The 23,078-nt window shown below is 45.2% G+C and overlaps 1 protein-coding gene across 2 annotated transcripts in view; it reads left to right on the top strand.

Moving 5' to 3' along the window:
• Positions 1-1,190: 1,190 nt before the first annotated feature.
• The window catches only part of LOC135557787 (tubby protein-like), a 113,869-nt gene continuing 91,981 nt past the window's right edge, over positions 1,191-23,078 (top strand). For both annotated transcript variants that reach the window (XM_064991411.1, XM_064991394.1), the window contains exon 1: positions 1,191-1,435. In XM_064991411.1, coding sequence (XP_064847483.1) covers positions 1,380-1,435 — 56 coding nt within the window. In that variant the 5' untranslated portion in view covers positions 1,191-1,379. The remainder of the gene's footprint in view (positions 1,436-23,078) is intronic.

Below are 23,078 nucleotides of genomic sequence, written 5' to 3'. Positions count from 1 at the left end.
TGGGCTATGTACAGGTGCAGTAATCTGTGAGCTGCTCTGACAGTTGGTGCTTAAAGCTAGTGAGGGAGACAAGTGTTTCCAGTTTCAGAGATTTTTGTAGTAAAGCCCTTTTGTGGGGGAAAACTCATTCTGATTGGCTGCTCAGTCATGTGAAATCCATAGATTAAGGCCTAATGAATTTATTTTATTTCAATTGACTGATTTCCTTATATGAACTGTAACTCAGTAAAATCTTTGAAATTGTTGCATGTTGCGTTTATATTTTTCTTCAATATAATTATGTTCTGTATATATGTTCTACTATATGACTGCTCCAAATTGATATGTCACTCCACTTTTTCAATGCCTTTACTTAGCGACCTTCAAGGCCAATCCTAAGGGACATTGGCTGTCAGGCATTCATCACATCTCTCTCTCTCCCCCTCTGAGCTGTCAAGGAGAGTTTAAGGGATTCAGGGTCAACAGGTTGTGTTAAAGGCCTATGTGCCAAACACCTCCAGACGCAACCCCAAAAGACTAAACCCATGCTTTCTGTAACTGGCTTATGTTATCAATCAGTGTTAATAAATACATTTGATTTTGTTAGAAAAATGTGTGTGTGTGTGTGTTCAGAAGCAGTGATTTCTCTGTGTTATTAAGGCATTGCTTTCAGTCAACATTGATTTTCTGAAGCAAAGACATTTTAACAGAAGATATGTCTCCACATAATACGTAGGTATACACGGCCAAGAAATATCAACAGATAGCTCTGAACACTTTGTATATGCCTGAAAATGATCTTTCACTTACAGTGCAGCCAGAAGAAAACATGAATATGTAAGCACGTGTAGGCTATCAATCATGCCCAAGGAGATAGAGTTCAATACTGTCCATTAATAATGGAATGAATGGCAGGCCAACAAATACAGATAATAATTCAAAACACAATGCTACACCTTTCCAACGTCATCACCAGATGAGACCAACGGGCGTTACAATCTGGGGGACACTGTTACAGAGGATGGAGACTATACATACTTTAATGAAATACAAGTGATATGTGATGTTTTTGCTCGTTGTGATCTGGAAATTATTTGATGATGTATTTAATCGAAATAGACGGGAACATGCCTGCGTGCGCGCAACTAATGGAGTTACCCATGCATTCGTCAAATTATTGACAAGCTTGTCAACTTGCGCGCACTGATTTTTTTCCCTTCACATTCCAAATGGTATAGCCTATAGAAAGTGAGTCCCTGAATCGATGTGCACCACATCTCAACTCCCATTCATTCGAGGAGGAAACGCTAGAACTGGTGAGAAATATCGGCGTGGCATCTAAACCCAGGTTTTATTTTCGTGTCACGTTGAACCCTATTTAGCAACACCCCATAGAAGTCATGGAAGGAGTCAGCAGCAACAGGAACATGTCATACAGTCGATGGAGTTATGACAGGTAAGCGTCTATCCTTTGTCAACATTTACCTTGTTATGCGAGCTGATATCACCAACTTGCCAGCAGAACCTCTCCTTTGCCTTTGTTTAGCAGGCTACCATTGTCATATCTAATCAGAAGTTGGTTGTGATTGATAAACCAATATATATATATATATATATATATATATAAAAATCCTGATATTGACAGAATATATATTAGGCTGTCATGCAGTCTACACTGTAAATCAGTTGTTATCATGAGGCATTTTGACACTGGCATGACAAATTGATATGACCTAGATGTGTGTGTGTGTGTGTGTGTGTGTGTGTGTGTGTGTGTGTGTGTGTGTGTGTGTGTGTGTGTGTGTGTGTGTGTGTGTGTGTGTGTGTGTGTGTGTGTGTGTGTGTGTGTGTGTCGAAGCAGTGATTTGTCTGTGATACTACAACCATATTGCTTCTGGTCAATGTTGATTTCCTGAAACAAATACAATGTGACGGATCCTAGGAGGCTGTATGTCCTGTAACTTACATTTTCAGTTTTTTCTTTTCTTATTTTAACTCGCGGTCAGTTGAAACAGCTTTCAGTATATTTGAGTTGTAGTAAGCTTTGTCAGGCACTGGTACAGTAAGTGGGGCAATAACTTATTTTTCTATTTCTGCATCAAACCGCTACAGTACAGAGTGTTGCTTGCTAGTCTTTATGTTCTGACTATAAGGCCTTTCCTTATTGGTCAGCAGACATGAGCACACACAGTCAGTCAGTAAGCAACATCCCACTGAGCACACACTGGTTGAATCAACATTGTTTCCACCTCATTTCAATAAAATTACGTTGAACCAACATGGAATAGATGTTGAATTGACGTTTGTGCCCAGTGGGATGCTTGTGGCCCGGCTCTCTTAAGCTCTTACATTGTGATTGGTATTCTAGACACCGTAACTGTGCTGATTGGGCATCCCAAGAGGATGCAGAGAGAGATTCTGGGTCTCCTACAGCTTCATACAATTTCTTTCAGCTCTGTGCAACAATGGGGGTGGGGAGAAGAGAGGTAGATTAAGCTGAAGCCTCTCAGCACGTCTCCTCGGCAGTAACACATTCTTGATGTTTGATGTTTTTGTGTTCATGTTATACAGTACCAGACAAAAGTTTAGACACACCTACTCATTCCAGGTTTTTCTTTATTTGTACTATTTTCTACATTGTAGAATAATAGTGAAGATATCCAAACAATGAAAAGACACGTGAAATCAAATCAATTTTATTAGTCACATTCGCAGAATACTTACAGTGAAATGCTTACATACGAGCCCCTAACCAACAGTGATGTTTCAAAAAATACGGATAAGAATAAGAAATAAAAGTAGCAAGTAATTGACGAGCAACAGTAAAAAATAACAATATATACAGGGGGTGCCGGTACAGAGTCAATGTGCGGGGGCACCGGTTAGTTGAGGTAGTATATACATGTAGTAACCTAAAAAGTGTTAAACAAATAAAAATATATTTTATATTTGAGATTCTTCAAATAGCCACCCTTTGATTTGATCACAGCTTTGCACACACTTGGCATTCTCTCAACCAGCTTTATGAGGTTGTCACCTGGAATGCATTTCAGTTAACAGGTGTGCCTTATAATATTAAAAGATCATTTATGGAATTTACTTCCTTCTTAATGAATTTGAGCCAATCAGTTGTGTTGTGACAAGGTAGGGGGGTTTACAGAAGATGGCCCCATTTGGTAAAATACCAAGTCCATATAATGACAAGAACAGCTCCAAAAGGCAAAGAGAAACAACAGCCCATCTTTCTTTAAGACATGAAGGTCAGTCGATACGGAAAAGATCAAGAACTTTAAAAGTTTCTTCACGTGCAGTCGCAAAAGTGATCAAGCACTATGATGAAACTGGCTCCCATGAGGACCGCCACAGGAAAGGAAGATCCAGAGTTTCCTCTGCTGCAGAGGATAAGTTCATTAGAGTTACCAGCCTCAGATATTGCAGCACAACAGACACATCTCAACTTCAACTGTTCAGAGAAGACTGCGTGAATCAGGCCTTTATGGTCAAATTGCTGCTAAGAAACCACTACTAAAGGACACCAATAAAGGTCAAGACACACGAGCAATGGACATTAGACCGGTGGAAATCTGTCCTTTGGCCTGATGAGTCCAAATGTGAGATTTTTGGTTCCAAATGCGGTGTCTTTGTGAGACGCAGAGTAGGTGAACGGATAATCTCTGCATGTGTGATTCCCACCGTGAAGCATGGAGGAGGTGTGATGGTGTGGGGGTGCTTTGCTGGTGACACTGTCTGTGATTTATTTAGAATTCAAGGCACACTTAACCAGCATGGCTAACACAGCATTCTGCAGCGATATGCCATCCCATCTGGTTTGCACTTAGTGGGACGATCATTTGTTTTTCAACAGGACAATGACCCAAAACACACCTCCAGGCTTTGTAAGGGCACCAAGGAGAGAGATGGAGTGCTGCATCAGATGACCTGGCCTCCACAATTACCCGACCTCAACCTTATTTGAGATGGTTATGGATGATTTGAACCGCAGAGTGAAGGAAAAGCAGCCAACAAGTGCTCAGCATATGTGGGAACTCCTTCAAGTCGGTTGGAAAAGCATTCCAGGTGAAGCTGGTTGAGAGAATGCCAAGAGTGTGCAAAGCTTTCATCAAGGCAAAGAGTGGCTACTTTTAATAATCTAAAATACATTTTGATTTGTTTAACCCTTTTTTGGTTGATACATGATTCCATGTGTTATTTCATAGTTTTGATGTCTTCACTATTATTCGACAATGTGAAAATAGACCAAATAAATAAAAACCTTTGAATGAGTAGGTTCTGTATATGACATGCAAATGAATAGAGGCAGGCTGCTATGCTCCTAAAATGTGACTGAGAGAGATGTAATGGTTTGTTGTGTGGAGAGATGTCAGAAGCTGTTCATTACTGTGGTGCTTGATCCATGTTTGACACACTAGTGATATCTGTATGCAGTACACATGAAATGGCACTCCATCAGACACGTGTCACACAGGTTTTACACTTGCAATACAGTCATAAAAAGGCAGCTGACACAAACAACAAATATCAACATCCACAGTTAATAACCCACTTACAAACTAAACAGCAGCTCTTGTATGTATTTATTCTGGCTACGATACTATGGGTATGGTATGTTAAATGTAAGTAATGATTGCTCCAGCTTCTATGCTGTGCATCTCTCACTGTTAGAGGGGAATTTGATCCTGATTTAAAATGCTTACATTTTTCATTCCAATTTATGAGTTCCCTCCGGTTGGCCTCAGGTTCATTAGAACATGTTTCTGGGCCGCATGTAGACTCGACGGGGCTGCTTTGGTTTGAATATGCTCTGCTCATGGACCAGGTGTGTGTTTGTTCAGGCATCGTAATTCATGGCTGTGCCTGTGAAGGTAGGAGCAGTGCACTCACAATGTGTTAGTTCAACAGACCTGGCAGCCAGTACGCACAGCAACCACAGAGCGATGGAGAGCCAAGGTGGTGAGGGGAGATACTATTCAACGAGAGGAGGGGATCACATTCTCACAGATTGTATTTTCATAATTATTGTGTGTCTGCTGAAAAAATCTACATAAATGCCAGGAGATCTCATTAGTCTCTGATTTGGTATCGCCTCACATGGTACATTGCAGTTTTACAGCACTTCTTTATGGACCTCTAACAATTCCTTCTTTTACAGAAGGAACCTAGTACATATCAATTATTTAATGCAATAATGAAGCCAGGACTACAATAAAGTGCATTACTGCAGGGGCAAACTTTTTACGTAATCATTTGATGTTTTTTGTGTTAGTGAGTAGTGTTGGTGAGAGTGAGCCATTTTCTGTGTATGCTGCCATTGTATTTCTGAGAACATCTCTGGGGGTTAATGCACTGTTGGAGTATTGATGGTCCACGCTGCACACCTGCTTCTACGTCACAGATGAATGGGTGATGACACGGGGTACCGACGTGTGAGAGCTCACATCTATAATCTGTGTAGTGGAGGGGAATGACACACACACACACACACACACACAGACACTGTAGGCGCTAGGCAGCCATACAACATAGCTCATGGCTGTTAATATTGTAACGCCAATAATGACATACGGTGCATAGTACATTAAATGCACACACACACACACATATTACTGTGTGTACTAACATATAAACGTTGGTACGAGTTCATATGCTATGTAGACACTGATCTAAAGACAGCACTATTAACTTTAATCGTACGACTAAATAGAGTAGAACAATTATATGATTCCCACATTCTAACCTGTCTGTCTTACTGTTATTGATAATAGTGTTCTGTCTCAGTAACACAGGGTTAGTTCCATTTAAAAGGACCCATGAGCACCAACATAGGAGCATGTCAAATGAAAGCTAAGAGTCTCTTTTTTGTATTCTTTTATTAAGGCATATCCATTTTTCAACCCTTTTCCATCCTAAAAAATGTGGAATGAGCAAAGGCTTTGATTTCTGGTCAAACAGATGAAAAATGGGTCTTGCAAAACATCTACCAGAAAAAGTCCTTAAAGGTACTACAAATACATCAAAGACCCTTGCCAACTACTATCAACACATATATTTAGTTTTGGATACATTTTTCTGCCTTCTGCAAGTTTAAGAAACATTGCCTTGTGGCTTGAAATTCCGTTACCAAAAACCCACATGCTGTATCTTTTAAGATATTTTCTCTCCCTCATGAGGAGGGATGATAATTAAAATTCACAGAAGTAACAAGTATAGGTAAACCTTTCAATTAGATAGTGTTTTTACTGATATCAATTTTGTTTATGAATTATTAAGTGATTAAAACTCAATTTCGTTACCAAATCGGTAACGGAATTTAAAAAAAATGGGTAATGGAATTTCTGTGATTGAATTGACTACAATGGAAAATCATAGTAGTCATTAACCACAGTTGGGTTCACAAGTTTGGACGGCACAGTACAGCAAGCAAAAGCATATTACTGTGTAGAGCACAGTAGATTAACTAGAGTTCAGGACACTATTGCACTGAACTATACTCTACTTTACTGTACTGAACCATAATCTACTTTGTCTTCTACTGTACTGAACTCTACTCTGCTGTACTGTACTCTGCTGTACTCTTCTGAGCTCTACTGTGCTATACTTGATGTCAAACTAGTGAAACATAGATATCTAGGATTGGTTCAGATTTAGTCCAGACCAATAAATGTGGTCTGGTTTGGGGGCAAAGCTCATTAAAATAATAGCCAGTGAGTAGATTCAAACCCAAATATGCAAAGGAGGATATTGTATATTTATACATTTTGTGTAGCTATTTAGGAAAGATCATTATGGAGTGAATGACATTAATATCCATAATTATGCATTTCTGTGTCGTACAGATCGGGATCCATGATGAAATTATGTTACCGCAATTCCAATACCAGATTTAAATCCACTTCACTTATGTCAGGCTTCACATATGTCAGGCTGCTGGTAAGAAGTTTGGTGCAGGAGAGCGGAGAATTGTGATCAGGCGCACACTTTAATTGGCAGAAGTGACAACAGACAGAAGCAACTGCATCAAAAATCTCCAGCCAATTGGCAAAAGTGCAAAGAGCGACAACAATCACAATCATGCATAAGTTAAACAATTAAACACACTCGGTTTAACACGGTACCCGGGGAAAAACCAGACTGGCGCGTAACACGAAACATGTAACAAAACAGTTCCACACAAAGACATGGGGGAAACTGAGGGAATATATATGTAGTGTGATTAGAGAATGTAAACCAGGTGTGTGGGGAAACAAGACAAAACAAATGGAACAATGACAAGTGGAGCTGCGATTGCTAGAAGACCGCCCGAATGCTGCCCGAACAAGGAGAGGAGCTGACTTCGGTGGAAATCGTGACAACTTACTGTAGTTCAATAACCAAAATAGATTTTTTTCATAGTCAATGTGTGATGTCATAGCTGACACCATTCTATCTGCATACATGTTGAATTTTTATTTGGAGCAGATATTTAATTAATGTGGACATAAACTTTTAGAGATTTTACTGAATCTTTGTATCTGCACAGTTCTTCCACTAAATGTGTTTTTTTGTCAAATGTTCAGTGTAAATTGGTCAAAGTAGTCATTGTGTATAGAGGTGTATGCATCTAAGTAAATAACAGTGTCTGTCTGCCTCTTATCAACTCAGAATGGAACAGAAGGGGCCTTGGTTGGAGAGAGCGGGGGCCTGGGTTGGAGAGAGCCGGGGCCTGGGTTGGAGAGAGCGGGAGGCCTGGGTTGGAGAGAGCCGGGGCCTGGGTTGGAGAGAGCCGGGGCCTGGGTTGGAGAGAGCGGGGGCCTGGGTTGGAGTGAGCCGGGGCCTGGGTTGGAGAGAGCCGGGGCCTGGGTTGGAGAGAGCCGGGGCCTGGGTTGGAGAGAGCGGGGGCCTGGGTTGGAGTGAGCTGGGGCCTGGGTTGGAGAGCGGGGGCCTGGGTTGAGAGAGATGGGCCTGGGTTGGAGAGAGCGGGGGCCTGGGTTGGAGAGAGCCGGGGCCTGGGTTGAGAGAGCGGGGCCTGGGTTGGAGAGAGCCGGGGCCTGGGTTGGAGAGAGCAGGGGCCTGGGTTGGAGAGAGCCGGGGCCTGGGTTGGAGAGAGAGAGCCGGGGCCTGGGTTGGAGAGAGCGGGGGCCTGGGTTGGAGTGAGCCGGGGCCTGGGTTGGAGAGAGCGGGGGCCTGGGTTGGAGAGAGCGGGGGCCTGGGTTGGAGAGAGATGGGCCTGGGTTGGAGAGAGCGGGGGCCTGGGTTGGCGAGCGAGGGGGGGCCTGGGTTGGCGAGCGAGGGGGGGCCTGGGTTGGCGAGCGTGGGGGGGGCCTGGGTTGGCGAGCGAGAGTGGGGGGCCTGGGTTGGCGAGCGAGGGGGGGGGGGCTGGGTTGGCGAGCGAGGGGGGGCCTGGGTTGGCGGGAGAGAGGGGGCCTGAGTTGAACAGAGAGAGGGGGCCTGAGTTGAACAGAGAGAGGGAGAACGAAGGGGCTGGGTTTAGACACAAGTGCGCAGATTTATAGGGGTTACACATATTAGAGACTGTTTTCAAAACACTCCCCCTGCTGCTGCTGCAAGGCCCAGATTGAATTCTGCTCTGTCAGTGCCATACACAGGTTGGTGTGTGTGTCTGTGAGTGAGGTCAGGGCTCTGCTGGGGCCATGAGCCAAGGTTTTGATTGCAAACACATCACTGATGGATAATATCTGATGGTTGTAATATCAATGTAACAATGTAGGTCCTATGTTGAGAACTGTTCCAATAACTGGCCCTAGCAGTATATAGAGCACTCAATAGGTCTTAATCCAGTTCCCTGAGGCTTCACATCAAGGGTCATGGCATTGATGGTCAATCATTTCCAGTTGCAATCTTCAAGGCTTCAAAAACACAGCCCCCAGGAATGTCTAGTTTTAAGCTCCTGTAACCATATGCTTTCTGAGTTTAGTTGGGTAAACACAAAATCCATGAGGTTTGGATATGATTTCCTCAGAGCATAAAGCTGTATAATGTTTGGGCCATTGTCTATCAGTAGTTAATTGATGCCTATCCTCCTACCCTCTATTACCTCTAATTGGATCCCATCTGATGAATCTATTGGAAGGGGAGAGGGCTAGTCGTCAGGCAAAGTTATTGTTCCGGAAGTAATGAATTATGAGACCAAGAGACCACTATGAGGGGAGCAGCTGTCTGCTTTTACCTGGCATTCTACTAAATAGCTAGTGTGAATAAGAAGCATTACCACTGAGACTGTTCTGGGAACTGCTGCTCTGCTCTGAGGAGTGCGCTACACTTCAGTAATTATAGCCCCCAATCAGATAGTGGTGCTGGAAGTGATGCTTTTTATCAATATGTTGTTTAGGGAGGCACACTGTGTATATTAGATTAGATGAACATTTGAATATTTCAATAATAGGCAGCTGGAGACAACCATGTTCACAGATGTTGCCTTTGGCTTTTATAAAACGGCACTGTATTTCAGTTTATACTAAGGTCTCAAATATCCTATTTATATTTTACATGTAAAACTACAGTAATGTTTCTATCCTCACAACCTAATTTTACTGCCTAAGATATAGATTCACCCAGCTGGCTGTAGAGCACAGCTCCAGACTGGTCTGGTTGGCAGTACATTCATATTAATATTTATTTAAATGCAGCATCTTGCCAGCAGCTATCAAATTATATTATAATTCCTGGGTATCTGTATGCGTTTTTCTGTGTCAACCTCTAAGAGGAGTGGGATTTAAGTGATGCTTAACTCAGTTTCTTTAGCAGTCTGACAAACCTTAATATCTTACCTGTGTGACACGACTACGACCACGACTGTAGGGCTGAGGTGCTTTGTCTCTGTTTTCAAGGATTTTTCCAAAGGGTTTGAATGTTTCCCCACCATCCTCAATCTGACTGTATTGTCATTTGTCATACTCTCATACACTACCTCACTTTCCCAACCTCAAAACATAGATTGATATCAATCTGGTGGCATGGTAGAAAGGAAGTCGTTGTTCTGTTTGGTCCTTTGCTTGAGATGTCCTGGCTGTGTTCCTAATGGCACCCTATTCCCTTTATAGTGCCCCAGACTGTGTTCAATAGGTGCTATTACCTAGAATCTGGCTACTGTATATCACATGATTATAGTTGAGTACTTTTCAGCTGAATCCCAGTGTTTGAATGATGTGTATTGACTGCAATATATGGCACAGTGTTCACTGTTAGCTTGAATGGTAGGAGGTTGAACATAGTGATGAAAGGGTGTATGTACACTACTGGTCAAATGTTTGGGGCCACTAAGACATTTTAAGAAAAACACATTTTTGTTGATTAAAATAACATCAAATTGATAAGAAATACAGTGTAGACATTGTTAATGTTGTAAATGACTATTGTAGCTGGAAACAGCAGATTTTGTTTGGACTATCTACATAGGCGTACAGAGGCCCATTATCAGCAGCCATCACTCCTGTGTTCCAATGGCACGTTGTGTTAGCTAATCCAAGTTTATAATTTTAAAAGGCTAATTGATCATTAGTAAACCCTTTTGCAATTATGTTAGCACAGCTAAAAACTGTTGTTATGATTAAATAAGCAATAAAACTGGCCTTTAGACTAGTTGAGTGTCTGGAGCATCAGCATTTGGGTACCTGCACCTTTTTGAGCACTTGAGTGTGTCTTGTTAGGATTATGGAGGATGTACCATATACGTACTACATCTTACCCCTTGGCTGTGACTGTGCTGGTGTACAGTATATGGAGATGTTATTACAGTGTTCACATCCACGTGTCCACTTCCAGACAGGCTGCTATTTAATGATCAGAAGCTGCACTGCTGAAGAATATTGACTTTTGTCACAATGGAGAGAGAATTTAATTGGTAAACAATCTTCTTTTCAAAGCATAATTGCGCAGTATGTAAAGAAAATGTAATTCGATTTTCCAATTAAAATACAATTGGCTACTTATGTCATTTGAAATGGAATGTTTCTGTAACTGAAGGGGAGTTTCACTATCAACAAAAAAGATGAGTCAATCTCTATTCTGGCCTGTATTTAGACAGAAATGTACACTCAGGTTTGCTTCCCAAACGCATCCTAAATGACACCCGATTGTTCCTGGTCAAAAGTAGTGTACTACATATTCTTGCCTGCATCCAGATTCAAGAGACAGACTGGTCTCTCAGTCTACTGTATGCTAAACCTCTCTTTTGAATAATTGATCTTAGCGCAGGGAAGGTTGACCTCTGGTATGCTGTGTGGAATGCTAACCATGTTTTAAAGTAATAGGCAGCGCCTGACTTGGGCAGCAGCTCACTGGATCTGATTACTGGCACCTCAAATTTTCTACTGCTTGAGCTCCTGTTCCTCTTATTGAACATTAGTTCAGAAGTCTTGTGGAGCTCTTGCACCCAAATGTAAACAGCACCGGCCCCTATTTCAGTCCAAGTCAAGCACTGGTAATAGTGGGTACTATGGAGACAGTCAGACTCTTTTTATTTTTTATTTTTAGTAATGATAGGGGTTTCTTACTGTAGCAATAAATTGGACTATTATTATAAGCCTTGGCGCGCTGACTGTCTGTTGGAAACTACTATCTCTATAATTCATGGCCAGAATAATGCATGAGATCTCTCTACTGGCTCTACAGCAGGTTTCATTGTCAATTTCATTTGGTTCAATATTGGGTGAGATTCTGGTCCAAGTTAAAAAGTTATAATTATACTCTGTCTTATTCATTGAGACATGTTGGTATTACTGTATGGGAGTATTGTGGACCACTGCCTGTCAATGGCAGTGACTGAGTCTAACTCACTGCTATAGTCAGTGTTTATATGTTGCAATGTCATGATAGTGTCACAGTACACTGTCGACCTTCTCGTCCCTTACTTTCCCAAGGACACAAAGTGTTTTGAGAAGAGAACAAACCTCGAAGTGAGTTAATAGTGGAGGACTGCAGCACGTGCACTGCCTGAGCTGTAGAGATCATTAAGGGAAGTGTGGAGCACCTCTTGTTAAAGCCAAAGTGTGCTGGGCCAACTGCAAAGACAGCAATTAGAGCTGGTAGCTGCCTGCCTGCGACTGATGATCACAGTGAATGCTACGTATATAATTATATAGCTAGACTCTAAAGGATACCAGAGCTGGAAAAGTAAATAGCCAATTTCACTGCTTGTGTTTTGTAGGTATGGAAGGGGCTTGTGTTTGTGTAAAGAAGCCTTATAGTGTGATGAATAGATGGTTCCGTTGTGAAGTGAAAATGGGAAATTACGAGTAGTTATGGTTAGGTCTTTATACACTGAGTGTACAAAACATAAGGAACACCTTGTAATGCTCCGGGTGTCGTGGGTGTGGAGTCAAAAGCAGGAGACAGAGAGTTCAATGCTGTGCGTCTTTAATAGCACCAACGCACCACAGGGTGCTCACAAGAGGTGCGTTCCCAAACACAGGGAATCAAAATGTACAACGAAAAATACACGACCAAGTACTAACACGTACATCTCCAACAGAGCCGAAGGTTACATTGAAATTATCCCGCACAACAACAAGGCGGGCCGGCTGTCTAATAAAGACAAACTAATTAAATGTAAACAGGTGCTACCACTAAACATACAAGGAGGGGGAGGAAAGACAATCAGTGGCAGCTAATAGGCCAGTGACGACGACCGCCGAGCGCCACCCGCCCGGGAAAGGGAACCACCCTCGGTCGGACTCGTGACAGTACCCCCCTCCTGACGCGCGGCTCCCGCAGCGCGCCGACACCGGCCTCGAGGTCGCCCTGGAGGACGAGGTGCAGGGCGATCCGGATGGAGGCGATGGAAATCCCTCAACATGGATGGATCCAAGATGTCCCCCAACGGTACCCAGCACCTCTCCTCCGGACCGTACCCCTCCCACGAGGTACTGCAGGCCCCTCACCCGGCGTCTTGAGTCCAGAATGGCTCGGATCGTGTACGCCGGGGACCCCTCAATGTCCAGAGGGGGGGGGGGAACCTCCGGCACCTCACTGTCCTGCAGGGGACCAGCTACCACCGGCCTGAGGAGAGACACATGAAACGAGGGGTTAATACGATAATAGGAAGGGAGTTGTAATCGATAACACACCTCATTTATTCTCCTCAGGACTTTAAAGGGCCCTACACACTGCGGACCCAGCTTCCGGCAGAGCAAGCGGAGAGGTAGGTTTCGGGTCGAGAGCCAGACCCTGTCCCCCGGTACAAACACGGGGGCCTCACTGCGGTGGCGGTCAGCACTCCTCTTCTGCCGTCCACTCGCTTGTCGTAGAGATTCCTGGACGGCCCTCCAGGTCTCCTTGGAGCGCTGTACCCATTCCTCCACTGCAGGAGCCTCGGTCTGGCTCGGATGCCATGGTGCCAGGACCGGCTGGTACCCCAACACACACTGAAAAGGGGACACGTTAGTAGAGGAGTGGCGTAGTGAGTTCTGAGCCATTTCAGCCCAGGGAATGAATTGTGCCCACTCCACTGGCCGATCCTGGCAATACGACCGCAGAAACCTACCCACCTCTTGGTTCACTCTCTCCACCTGCCCATTACTCTCGGGGTGATAACCGGAGGTCAGGCTGACAGAGACCCCCAAGCGTTCCATGAACGCTCTCCATACCCGAGACGTGAATTGGGGGCCCCGATCAGAAACGATGTCCTCCGGCACCCCGTAGTGCCGAAAGACATGGGTGAATAATGCCTCCGCAGTCTGTAGGGCTGTAGGGATACCGGGCAACGGGAGGAGACGGCAGGACTTAGAGAACCGGTCCACAATCACTAGAACCGTGGTGTTCCCCTGAGACGGCGGAAGATCGGTCAGGAAATCTATGGACAGATGTGACCATGGCCGCTGTGGAACGGGGAGGGGTTGTAACTTCCCTCTAGGAAGGTGCCTAGGAGCCTTACTCTGAGCGCACACTGAACAGGAGGAGACATAACCCTTAATGTCCTTAGCCAACGTAGGCCACCAATACCTCCCCTGAAGGCTCCCCACTGTCCTCGTCACCCCAGGGTGACCCGAGGAGGGTAGGACGTGAGCCCACCGAATCAGTTTGTCCCGAACACCAAGCGGCACGTACCTTCGCCCCGCTGGACACTGAGGAGGCGTGGGTTCAGCCCGTAACGCCCGCTCGATGACCGAGTCCACCTCCCATACCACTGGTGCTACCAGCTTTGAGGCGGAAAGGATGGGAGTAGGTTCGGTGGACCCCTCCTCCGTGTCGTAGAGGCAGGACAGTGCGTCAGCCTTTACGTTCTGGGAGCCCGGTCTATAAGACAAAGTAAACCGGAACCGGGTGAAGAATATGGCCCACCTTGCTTGACGTGGGTTAAGTCTCCTAGCTGCCCGAATGTACTCCAGATTCTGGTGGTCGGTCCAGATGAGAAAGGGGTGCTTAGCCCCCTCAAGCCAGTGTCTCCACACCTTCAGAGCTCTAACCACCGCTAGCAACTCCCGGTCCCCCACATCATAGTTACGCTCCGCTGGGCTGAGCTTCCTTGAGAAGAAAGCGCAGGGGCGGAGTTTTGGTGGCGTACCCGAGCGCTGTGATAGCACGGCACCCACCCCAGCCTTGGACGCGTCCACCTCCACTATGAATGCTAGAGAGGGGTCCGGATGCGCCAACACGGGCGCATCAGTGAACAGCGCCTTCAACTTGTTGAATGCTCCATCCGCCTCTGCTGACCACTGCAACCGCACCGGGCCCCCCTTCAGCAGTGAGGTGATGGGAGCCGCTATCTGGCCAAAACCCCGGATAAACCTCCGGTAGTAGTTGGCAAAACCCCAAAACCGCTGCACCTCCTTTACCGTGGTCGGAGTCGGCCAATTACGCACGGCCCCCTCCATCACTACCCCCGAGGTGGAAATGCGATATCCCAGAAAAGAGACGGCTCGTTTAGAGAACACGCATTTCCCAGCCTATATGTATAGGTCATGCTCCAGCAGTCTACCAAGCACCTTGCGCACCAGAGACACATGTGCGGTGTGAGTGGCCGAGTAGATGAGAATGTCATCGATGTAAACAACCACTCCCTGCCCGCACAGGTCCCTGAGAATCTCGTCTACAAAGGATTGGAAAACGGCTGGAGCATTCTTTAACCCATACGGCATGACGAGGTACTCATAGTGGCCTGATGTGGTACTAAATGCGGTTTTCCACTCGTCTCCCTTCCGAATACGCACCAGACTATACGCGCTCCTGAGATCCAGTTTTGTGAAGAACTGCGCTCCGTGGAACGATTCCACCACCGTAGCGATGAGAGGTAGCGGGTAACTATACCCCACTGTGATGGCGTTTAGACCTCTATAATCGACACACGGATGCAAGCCTCCCTCCTTTTTCCTCACAAAAAAGAAACTCGAGGAGACGGGTGAAATGGAGGGCCGAATGTACCCTGTCCCAGCGACTCCGTGACATATGTCTCCATTGCCAACGTCTCCTCCTGGGACAGAGGGTACACGTGACTCTTGGGAATAGCAGCGTCTACCTGGAGATCTATCCTACAATCCCTTCCTGGTCGATAAGGTGGTAATTTAGTCACTTTCACTTTACTGAAAGCGATTGCCAAATTGGCATACTCGGGGGAATGCACACCGTGGAACGCTGGTCTGGACTCTCCACCGACGTGGCACCGATGGAAACTCCCAAACATCTTCCAGAACACTCCTCTGACCACCCCTGGAGAACCCCCTGTCTCCACGAAATTTTAGGATTGTGCCGGGCCAGCCAGGGAGTCCCCAGCACCACTGGAAACGCAGGCGAATCAATAATAAAGAAACTGATACGCTCCCTATGATTCCCCTGCGTCACCATGTCCAGCGGGACCGTGGTCTCCCTGACCATCCCTGACCCTAATGGCCGGCTATCTAGGGAGTGCACGGGGAAAGGAGAATCTATCGGCACCAGCGGAACCCCTAACTTAAAGGGCGAGTCCGCGATCCATAAAGTTCCCAGCTGCGCCTGAATCGACTAGCGCCCTATGCTGGGAAGAGGGAAAAAAGTGAAGGAAAAAAGTTAAGACAAACATGTGGCCGACAAGGGGTTCTGGGTGAGTTTGATGCTGACTCACCTGGGGTGACCGAGAAGAGTTCCGCCTGCCATCTCTACTCCCAGACGGACCCCCCCCAGCACCGATCAGACGTGTGTCCTCTCCGACCACAGCTGGTGCAGGGGAGCCTCCTCCTCCGGTACCCCTCGGCGCAGCCCCTCCCAACTCCATCGGAATGGGAGCGGAGGGGCTGGGTGGTGGAACGCACAGGACCCTCTCTGAACGCCCGCGAGCAGCCAGCAGATTATCCAGTCGAATGGACATGTCAATCAGCTGATCCAGTGACAGAGTGGTGTCCCGACACGCTAACTTCCGGCGGACGTCCTCTCGGAGACAACATATATATATATGACCCTATTAATGTAAGGAAGACCCCTCCCCATCTATTAATACAACATGAGCATAATCAATTATTATAATACATCAAACATTTGTTACAGCCCCTATCATGACCCCAAGTTGAACCCGACACAAGAATGGTTCACCACCCAAAGGACATCCAGCCAACTTGACACTGGAATGCATTGGAGTCAACATGGGCCAGCATCCCTGTGGAACACTTTGGACACCTTGTAGAATTGAGGCTGTTCTGAGGGCAAAAGGGGGGGGCAACTCAATATTAGGAAGCTGTTCCTAATGTCTTGTACACTTAGTGTATGATTCTACATAGTAACAGTATTATAAATCATGTTGGAGTTGTAGATACCCCTCCATAGATGGTTTTTGATGACCTTCTAACCATGAAGTGGAGTGCTTAGTGTATGTAGGGGTAGACAGGTACTGTAGACTGGCCATGCAGTGAACACCCTGAAAGAACTTCACTGGACTCTCTGTAAACTAGAAACCATATATCCTGAGTCTGCATTTATTGTAGGCGGGGATTTTAACAAAACTAAACTGAAATCAAGTCTCCCTAAATTTGATCAGCATATCGAATGTGCGACTCGAGCTGGCAGCAATCAAACAAGCTAAGCGTCAGTATAGAGACAAAGTAGAGTTAATTCAACGCACAAACAAACACGTATGTGGCAGGGTCTACAGTCAATCACGGATTACAAAAATAAAACCAGCCCTGTCGAGGAACTTCTTTGCTCATTTTGAGGACAATACAGTGCCACTGACAAGGCCCGCTACCAAAACCTGTGGGCTCTCCTTCACTGTGGCCAACGTGAGTAAAAGATTTAAATGTGTTAACCCTCGCAAGGCTGCTGGCTCAGACGGCATCCCTAGCCGTGACCTCAGAGCATGCGCGCATGAGCAGACATATTCAATCAATCCCTATCCCAGTCTGCTGTGCCCACATGCTTCAAGAGTGCCACCATTGTTCCTGTTACCAAGAAAGCTAAGGTAACTGAGCTAAACAACTATTGCCCTGCAGCATTCACTTCTGTCATCATCAAGTGCTTTGAGAGACTATCCAAGGATCATATCACCTCCACCCTACCTGATACCCTAGACCCACTCCAATTTGCTTACCGCCCCAATAGATCCACAGACGACACAATCACACTGCACATTGCCCTAACCCATCTGGACAAGAGGAATACCTATGTAAGAATGCTGTTCATCGACTACAGCTCAGCATTTAACACCATAGTACCCTCCAAACTCGTCATTAAGCTCGAGACACAGGGTCTCGACCTCTTCCCTGTGCAACTGGGTCCTGGACATTCTGACTGGCCGCCCCCAGGGGCCCAACAAGGGTGCGTTCTCAGCCCTCTCCTGTGCTCCCTGTTCACCCATGACTACTTGGCCATGCACGCTTCCAACTCAATCATCAAGTTTACAGACAACACTACAGTGGTAGGCTTGATTACCAACAATGACGAGACGGCCTACAGGGAGGAGGTGTGGGCCCTCGGAGTGTGGTGTCAGGAAAATAACCTCACACTCAACGTCAACAAAACAAAGGAGATGATCGTGGACTTCAAGAAACAGCAGAGGGATCCACATCGACGGGACAGTAGTGGAGAAGGTGGAAAGTTTTAAGTTCCTCGGCGTACACATCACAGCCAAACTGAATTGGTCCACCCACACAGACAGCGTGGTGAAGAAGGCGGAACAGCACCTCTTCAACCTCAGGAGGCTTAAGAAATTTGGCTTTTCACCGAAAACACTCACAAACTTTTACAGATGCACACTCGAGAGCATCCTGTTGGGCTGTATCACAGCCTGGTACGGCAGCTGCTCCGCCCACAACCGTAAGGCTCTCCAGAGGGTAGTGAGGTCTGCACAAATCATCACCGGGGGCAAACTAGCTGCCCTCCGGGACACTTACAGCACCCGATGTCACAGGAAGGCCAAAAAGATCATCAAGGACATCAACCACCCGAGCCACTGCCTGTTCACCCCACTATCATCCAGAAGGCGAGGTCAGTACAGGTGCATCAAAGCTGGGACTGATAGACTGTAAAACAGCTTCTATCTCAAGTTCATCAGACTGTTAAACAGTCAACACTAACATTGAGTGGCTGCTGCCAACATACAGACTCAAATCTCAAGCCACTTTAATAATTAATAATTGGATGTAATAAATGTATCACTAGCCACTTTAAACAATGCCACTTTATATAATGTTTACATACCCTACATTACTCATCTCATATGTATATACTGTACTCTATACCATCTACTCCATCTTGTCTATGCCGCACGGCCATCGTTCTTCCATATATTTATATGTACATTCTTATTCATCCCATTACACGCGTGTGTGTGTGTGTGCGCGTGTGTGTGTGTGTGTGTGTGTGTGTATATATATAAGGTAGTTGTTGTGAAATTGTTAGATATTACTGCACTGTCGGAACTAGAATCACAAGCATTTCGCTACACTCGCATTAACATCTGCTAACCATGTGTATGTGACCAATGAAATTTGATTTGACTCCCAGAGTATTCATTTGTCTTATAATTTTCTATTAGTCTTCATGCTCCGCTCTGCTTGTGAATGAGCTTAACAACAGAAGACATCCAGTAAAATCTCTGATAATTACTGTGTGGTCTCTGGAGGTGTTTTGAACATATCTGATATGTAAGGAAAGACCCCAACCATCCCAGTCTTTTCACTGAGCAGGGCCTCTTTGTTCCAGTACACTGGCCAATTGCCAGAGTATGCGGTCAGTGGCAAACTCACACATCATAGACAGGAACTGTCCAAGGTCCTTGCAAATGATGTATATAAACCCTGCATAGCTGATGCTATATTTTGGCCATGGAGAGACTTTGAAACCACCTGTCGGCCATATTGTCACTCCTCAGAAAAGCAGTCATCCATAGGAATGAATGGAATTCTACAATATTTAATTCAAATGTTTTAAGGACAAATGAACATGTATTATTTTGTTTTAGTAGGGACAGTAACATGAGTGCTTTCGAAGTATACTTTAAGGAAAATGTTTTCATGTTTTTCTGTTTAGCTCACATTATATAATTTAAAAGTATGCATTAAGGTGACTGTAATAGAATAAACATAGCAAAAACAAAGGTTCACAGTAGTAAACTAATTTCTATCGCTTCCCCACCATTGTAAACAATATTTTGGAAGTGCCAAGATGGTGGCTTGTGGCTTCAAAAGAGCGGCCCCTGTAAGTCATCTAGTGTATATATATATATAAATCATTGGTCCTTACATTGATCACACACTGATTAACTGTCTTAATACTTCAGCCTTTGACATGTTTCCTTCATTAGTCATAAATCTATAGACAAGCTCTCCATCCACAGAGGGGAGGCCATGGGAAACCATCGTTAAACTGGTTGGCTGATTGCAGGCTCCTAGTTGACAACGAGTAGGCCACTGTGTGGGATGGATACCACATTATCTCATCACATTATTGACCACAGATCATCTAGCTGGATGTTATTTTTCTCGCTCGCTTGCGCGCTGTCTCTGAGCCATTGTTCCCGAATGTAATGATTCACTCACTGACAAGTTTCAGCAGAAAAAGTAATAAGAAGGTAAATAGATCATCAGTCCAGCAGCAGGCAGCCTGGGGTTTTTCAGAAATTTATCAGCAGCCTTGGCTGATGCCTCAAGGTGAGCATGGCCATTGTAACACTGGCTCAGTGATAATGATAAATGACTCTTCAATGAAGCAAACATATTATTAAGGCAGTCCTCCTACACACTTGTAGTTGAATGTTATCTTACATTTAAATGTTGTCTTTTTCCTTTTAATATATCATCAAATTATAACTATGCACCTGCAACAAGCAACCTCAGATGTACAAGTGCTTTTCCTAGGTGTTACGAAATTAAAAGCATATTTTATTTCTTACATTTGTTCTGTCCCTACACCTGTTATGGTTGCATCACCTCACTCCGCCTGTTTAGTAACATTATATCTAGGTACAATATGTGCTTATTCTTACTAAACTGATTTATATTTTTCTTTTCATCTTTGGCAATTGCAGTTAAACGAAGGCTTTAGAGAAAAATCACCATCTCAGTGACACACCAGTATTGAGTAACAACGCTTGAATCAGCAGTGAATCACTCAGGACAACAGCAGATTGCAATCAATGTGCCATCGCATCGTGATGAAAGTATTGAATGCGTGGCTATTATCACAACAGTTGAGAGACGTGGACAGAAATGGGACTGAAGGAGGAGTACTGGAGTATTGTAGAGGGAAAGGGGGGATACCTAGTCAGTTGTACAACTGAATGCCTTCAACTGAAATGTGTCTTCTGCATTTAACCCAACCCCCCTGAATTAGAGAGGTGCGGGGGGCTGCCTTAATCGACATCCACGACTTCCGGCGCCCGGGGAACAGTGGGTTAACGGCCTTGCTCAGGGGTAAAACAACAGATTTTTACTTGTCAGCTCGGTGATTCGCTCCATTAACCTTTTGGTTACTGGCCCAACGCTCTAACCACTACACTACCTGCTGCCCCTATGAGGATGTCCCAGGGGCCCTATTTGAAATCCTGAGCTGCACACGCCTGTCTTTAACTAGGTGAGGCAGTAGGTTAGACACCACGTAACAACACATTATTGTCAGATAGCACACTCAGCAGTATACTGCATTACCTCCAAGTGTAAGAAGACTTTGATGCAGAGTGCACACATGAAAACCCAGTTGTACCCTGATGCACCTGTGTGCTATCCCCTGGTCCAACAGAACATTCAGGTCAGTACTAATGGTTGGTAGTGGAAGAATATTAAAAATTACAACATTTATTTTATATCCATTTGATTTTCATAAAATTAAATACATGCTTTGTACAGTATCGTAGATGCATCAATTGCAGCTGGTTGCATCCATTTCCTTGTGTTATAGCATGTTAGCTTTAAATCTGTTGCTTTCATTCATAAAAGTAATAAAAACCTCTGTCTTTCTGAGTTATTCACCTCTCTCATGCAGTTGGTTATTATCTAGCGTGATAACAGTAAATCTGCCGTGCCTACATTATTGCATCCCTGGGTCTGCTGAGATTTAGTCATATAGAAGCCTATGGGTGACTGATACATGATGAGATGAGGCCTTTTCAGAATGACAGATTTACATCACACTCTGTTTCAGAGGGACTCTGACTGACACCAGAGAGAGAGAAAGAGAGCGCCTGTTCTCCCTGGGGGAGTTTGGTTTCCTGTGTTCACCTTTTGTCTTGTTTTCTTCCCTTCCTAAAATAGGAACTTTAATGTCCCCGAGGGAGGAAATGGTCTGAGACACACAGCAGACATGGAGGTATTTAAATGAAGATGAAGCTAACTGTGTTGGTGGAACCTTATTAAATAATATCTCCTTATTTAATAGAAGGTTTCCTCATATCCTCTATAACAACGTTAGTGGTAGACTTCACAGTCTGGCATGAGTAATGTTAGGAAATAGAGTGAAGCAGATTTCTCAGTGGACCTAGGATCTTTTCTTCGGCATTGTCTGTCATGTGAGTGTGTGAGAGAGCGAGTTTGTATAAAAGGTTCTTTCCCCACTGGGACAACACTACAGTCACTGGTTCCACAGTGCAACAGTAGAGAACTCCAGATATGTGCAGCCAGTGTAGATGAACAGAGAACAACAGAACTCTCACCTCAGTAGAGCTGAGACCCAATCTTATCTTCTTCTGCCTCTGAAGCATCACAAAGCAGCCATCTGTTGCTCTCCTTTATTCTCCCAATAACATAGCATGTGATGTGCTCTATTTACCCTATCTGACTGGAGATGAGTGAGAGGGTTGAGTTAGTGGTACTGCCTGCTGTACCTGACAGACGCTGCCTGACACACACACACACACACAAATGCATGCACACACACACACACAACTACGTGCTACCAGCCTACCACACATAATCAGTTATCAGGTATTCCTCATGAGAGATTTCAGGGGCGCAGGAGCAGACATACACCAATTCAGACCCTTTTGCTGAACTGTAGGCCTCTTAAATCCTAACCCTGGATAGCAGACCTCTCATACCCTAACCCTGCATGGTAGACCTCTCGAACCCTAACCCTGGATGGTAGACCTCTCAAACCCTAACCCTGGATGGTAGACCTCTCGAACCCTAACCCTGGATGTTAGACCTCTCGAACCCTAACCCTGGATGGTAGACCTCTCGAACCCTAGCCCTGGATGGTAGACCTCTCGAACCCTAACCCTGGATGGTAGACCTCTCTAACCCTAACCCTGGATGGTAGACCTCTCGAACCCTAGCCCTGGATGGTAGACCTCTCGAACCCTAACCCTGGATGGTAGACCTCTCAGATCCCTAACACGGGATGGTAGACCTCTCGAACGCTAACCCTGGATGGTAGACCTCTCGAACCCTAACCCTGGATGGTAGACCTCAAACCCTAACCTTGGATGGTAGACCTCTCAAACCCTAACCCTGGATGGTAGACCTCTAACCCTAACCCTGGATGGTAGACCTCTTGAACCCTGGATGGTAGACCTCTCGAACCCTGGATGGTAGACCTCTCTAACCCTAACCTTGGATGGTAGACCTCTCAAACCCTAACCCTGGATGGTAGACCTCAAACCCTAACCTTGGATGGTAGACCTCTCAAACCCTAACCCTGGATGGTAGACCTCTCATACCCTAACCCTGCATGGTAGACCTCTCGAACCC

The sequence above is a fragment of the Oncorhynchus masou genome, chromosome 2 (assembly GCF_036934945.1).
Source record: "Oncorhynchus masou masou isolate Uvic2021 chromosome 2, UVic_Omas_1.1, whole genome shotgun sequence".
Taxonomy (NCBI): domain Eukaryota; kingdom Metazoa; phylum Chordata; class Actinopteri; order Salmoniformes; family Salmonidae; genus Oncorhynchus; species Oncorhynchus masou.
Note: the sequence above shows the minus strand (reverse complement) of the source record. Positions and strands in the feature narration are given on the sequence as shown.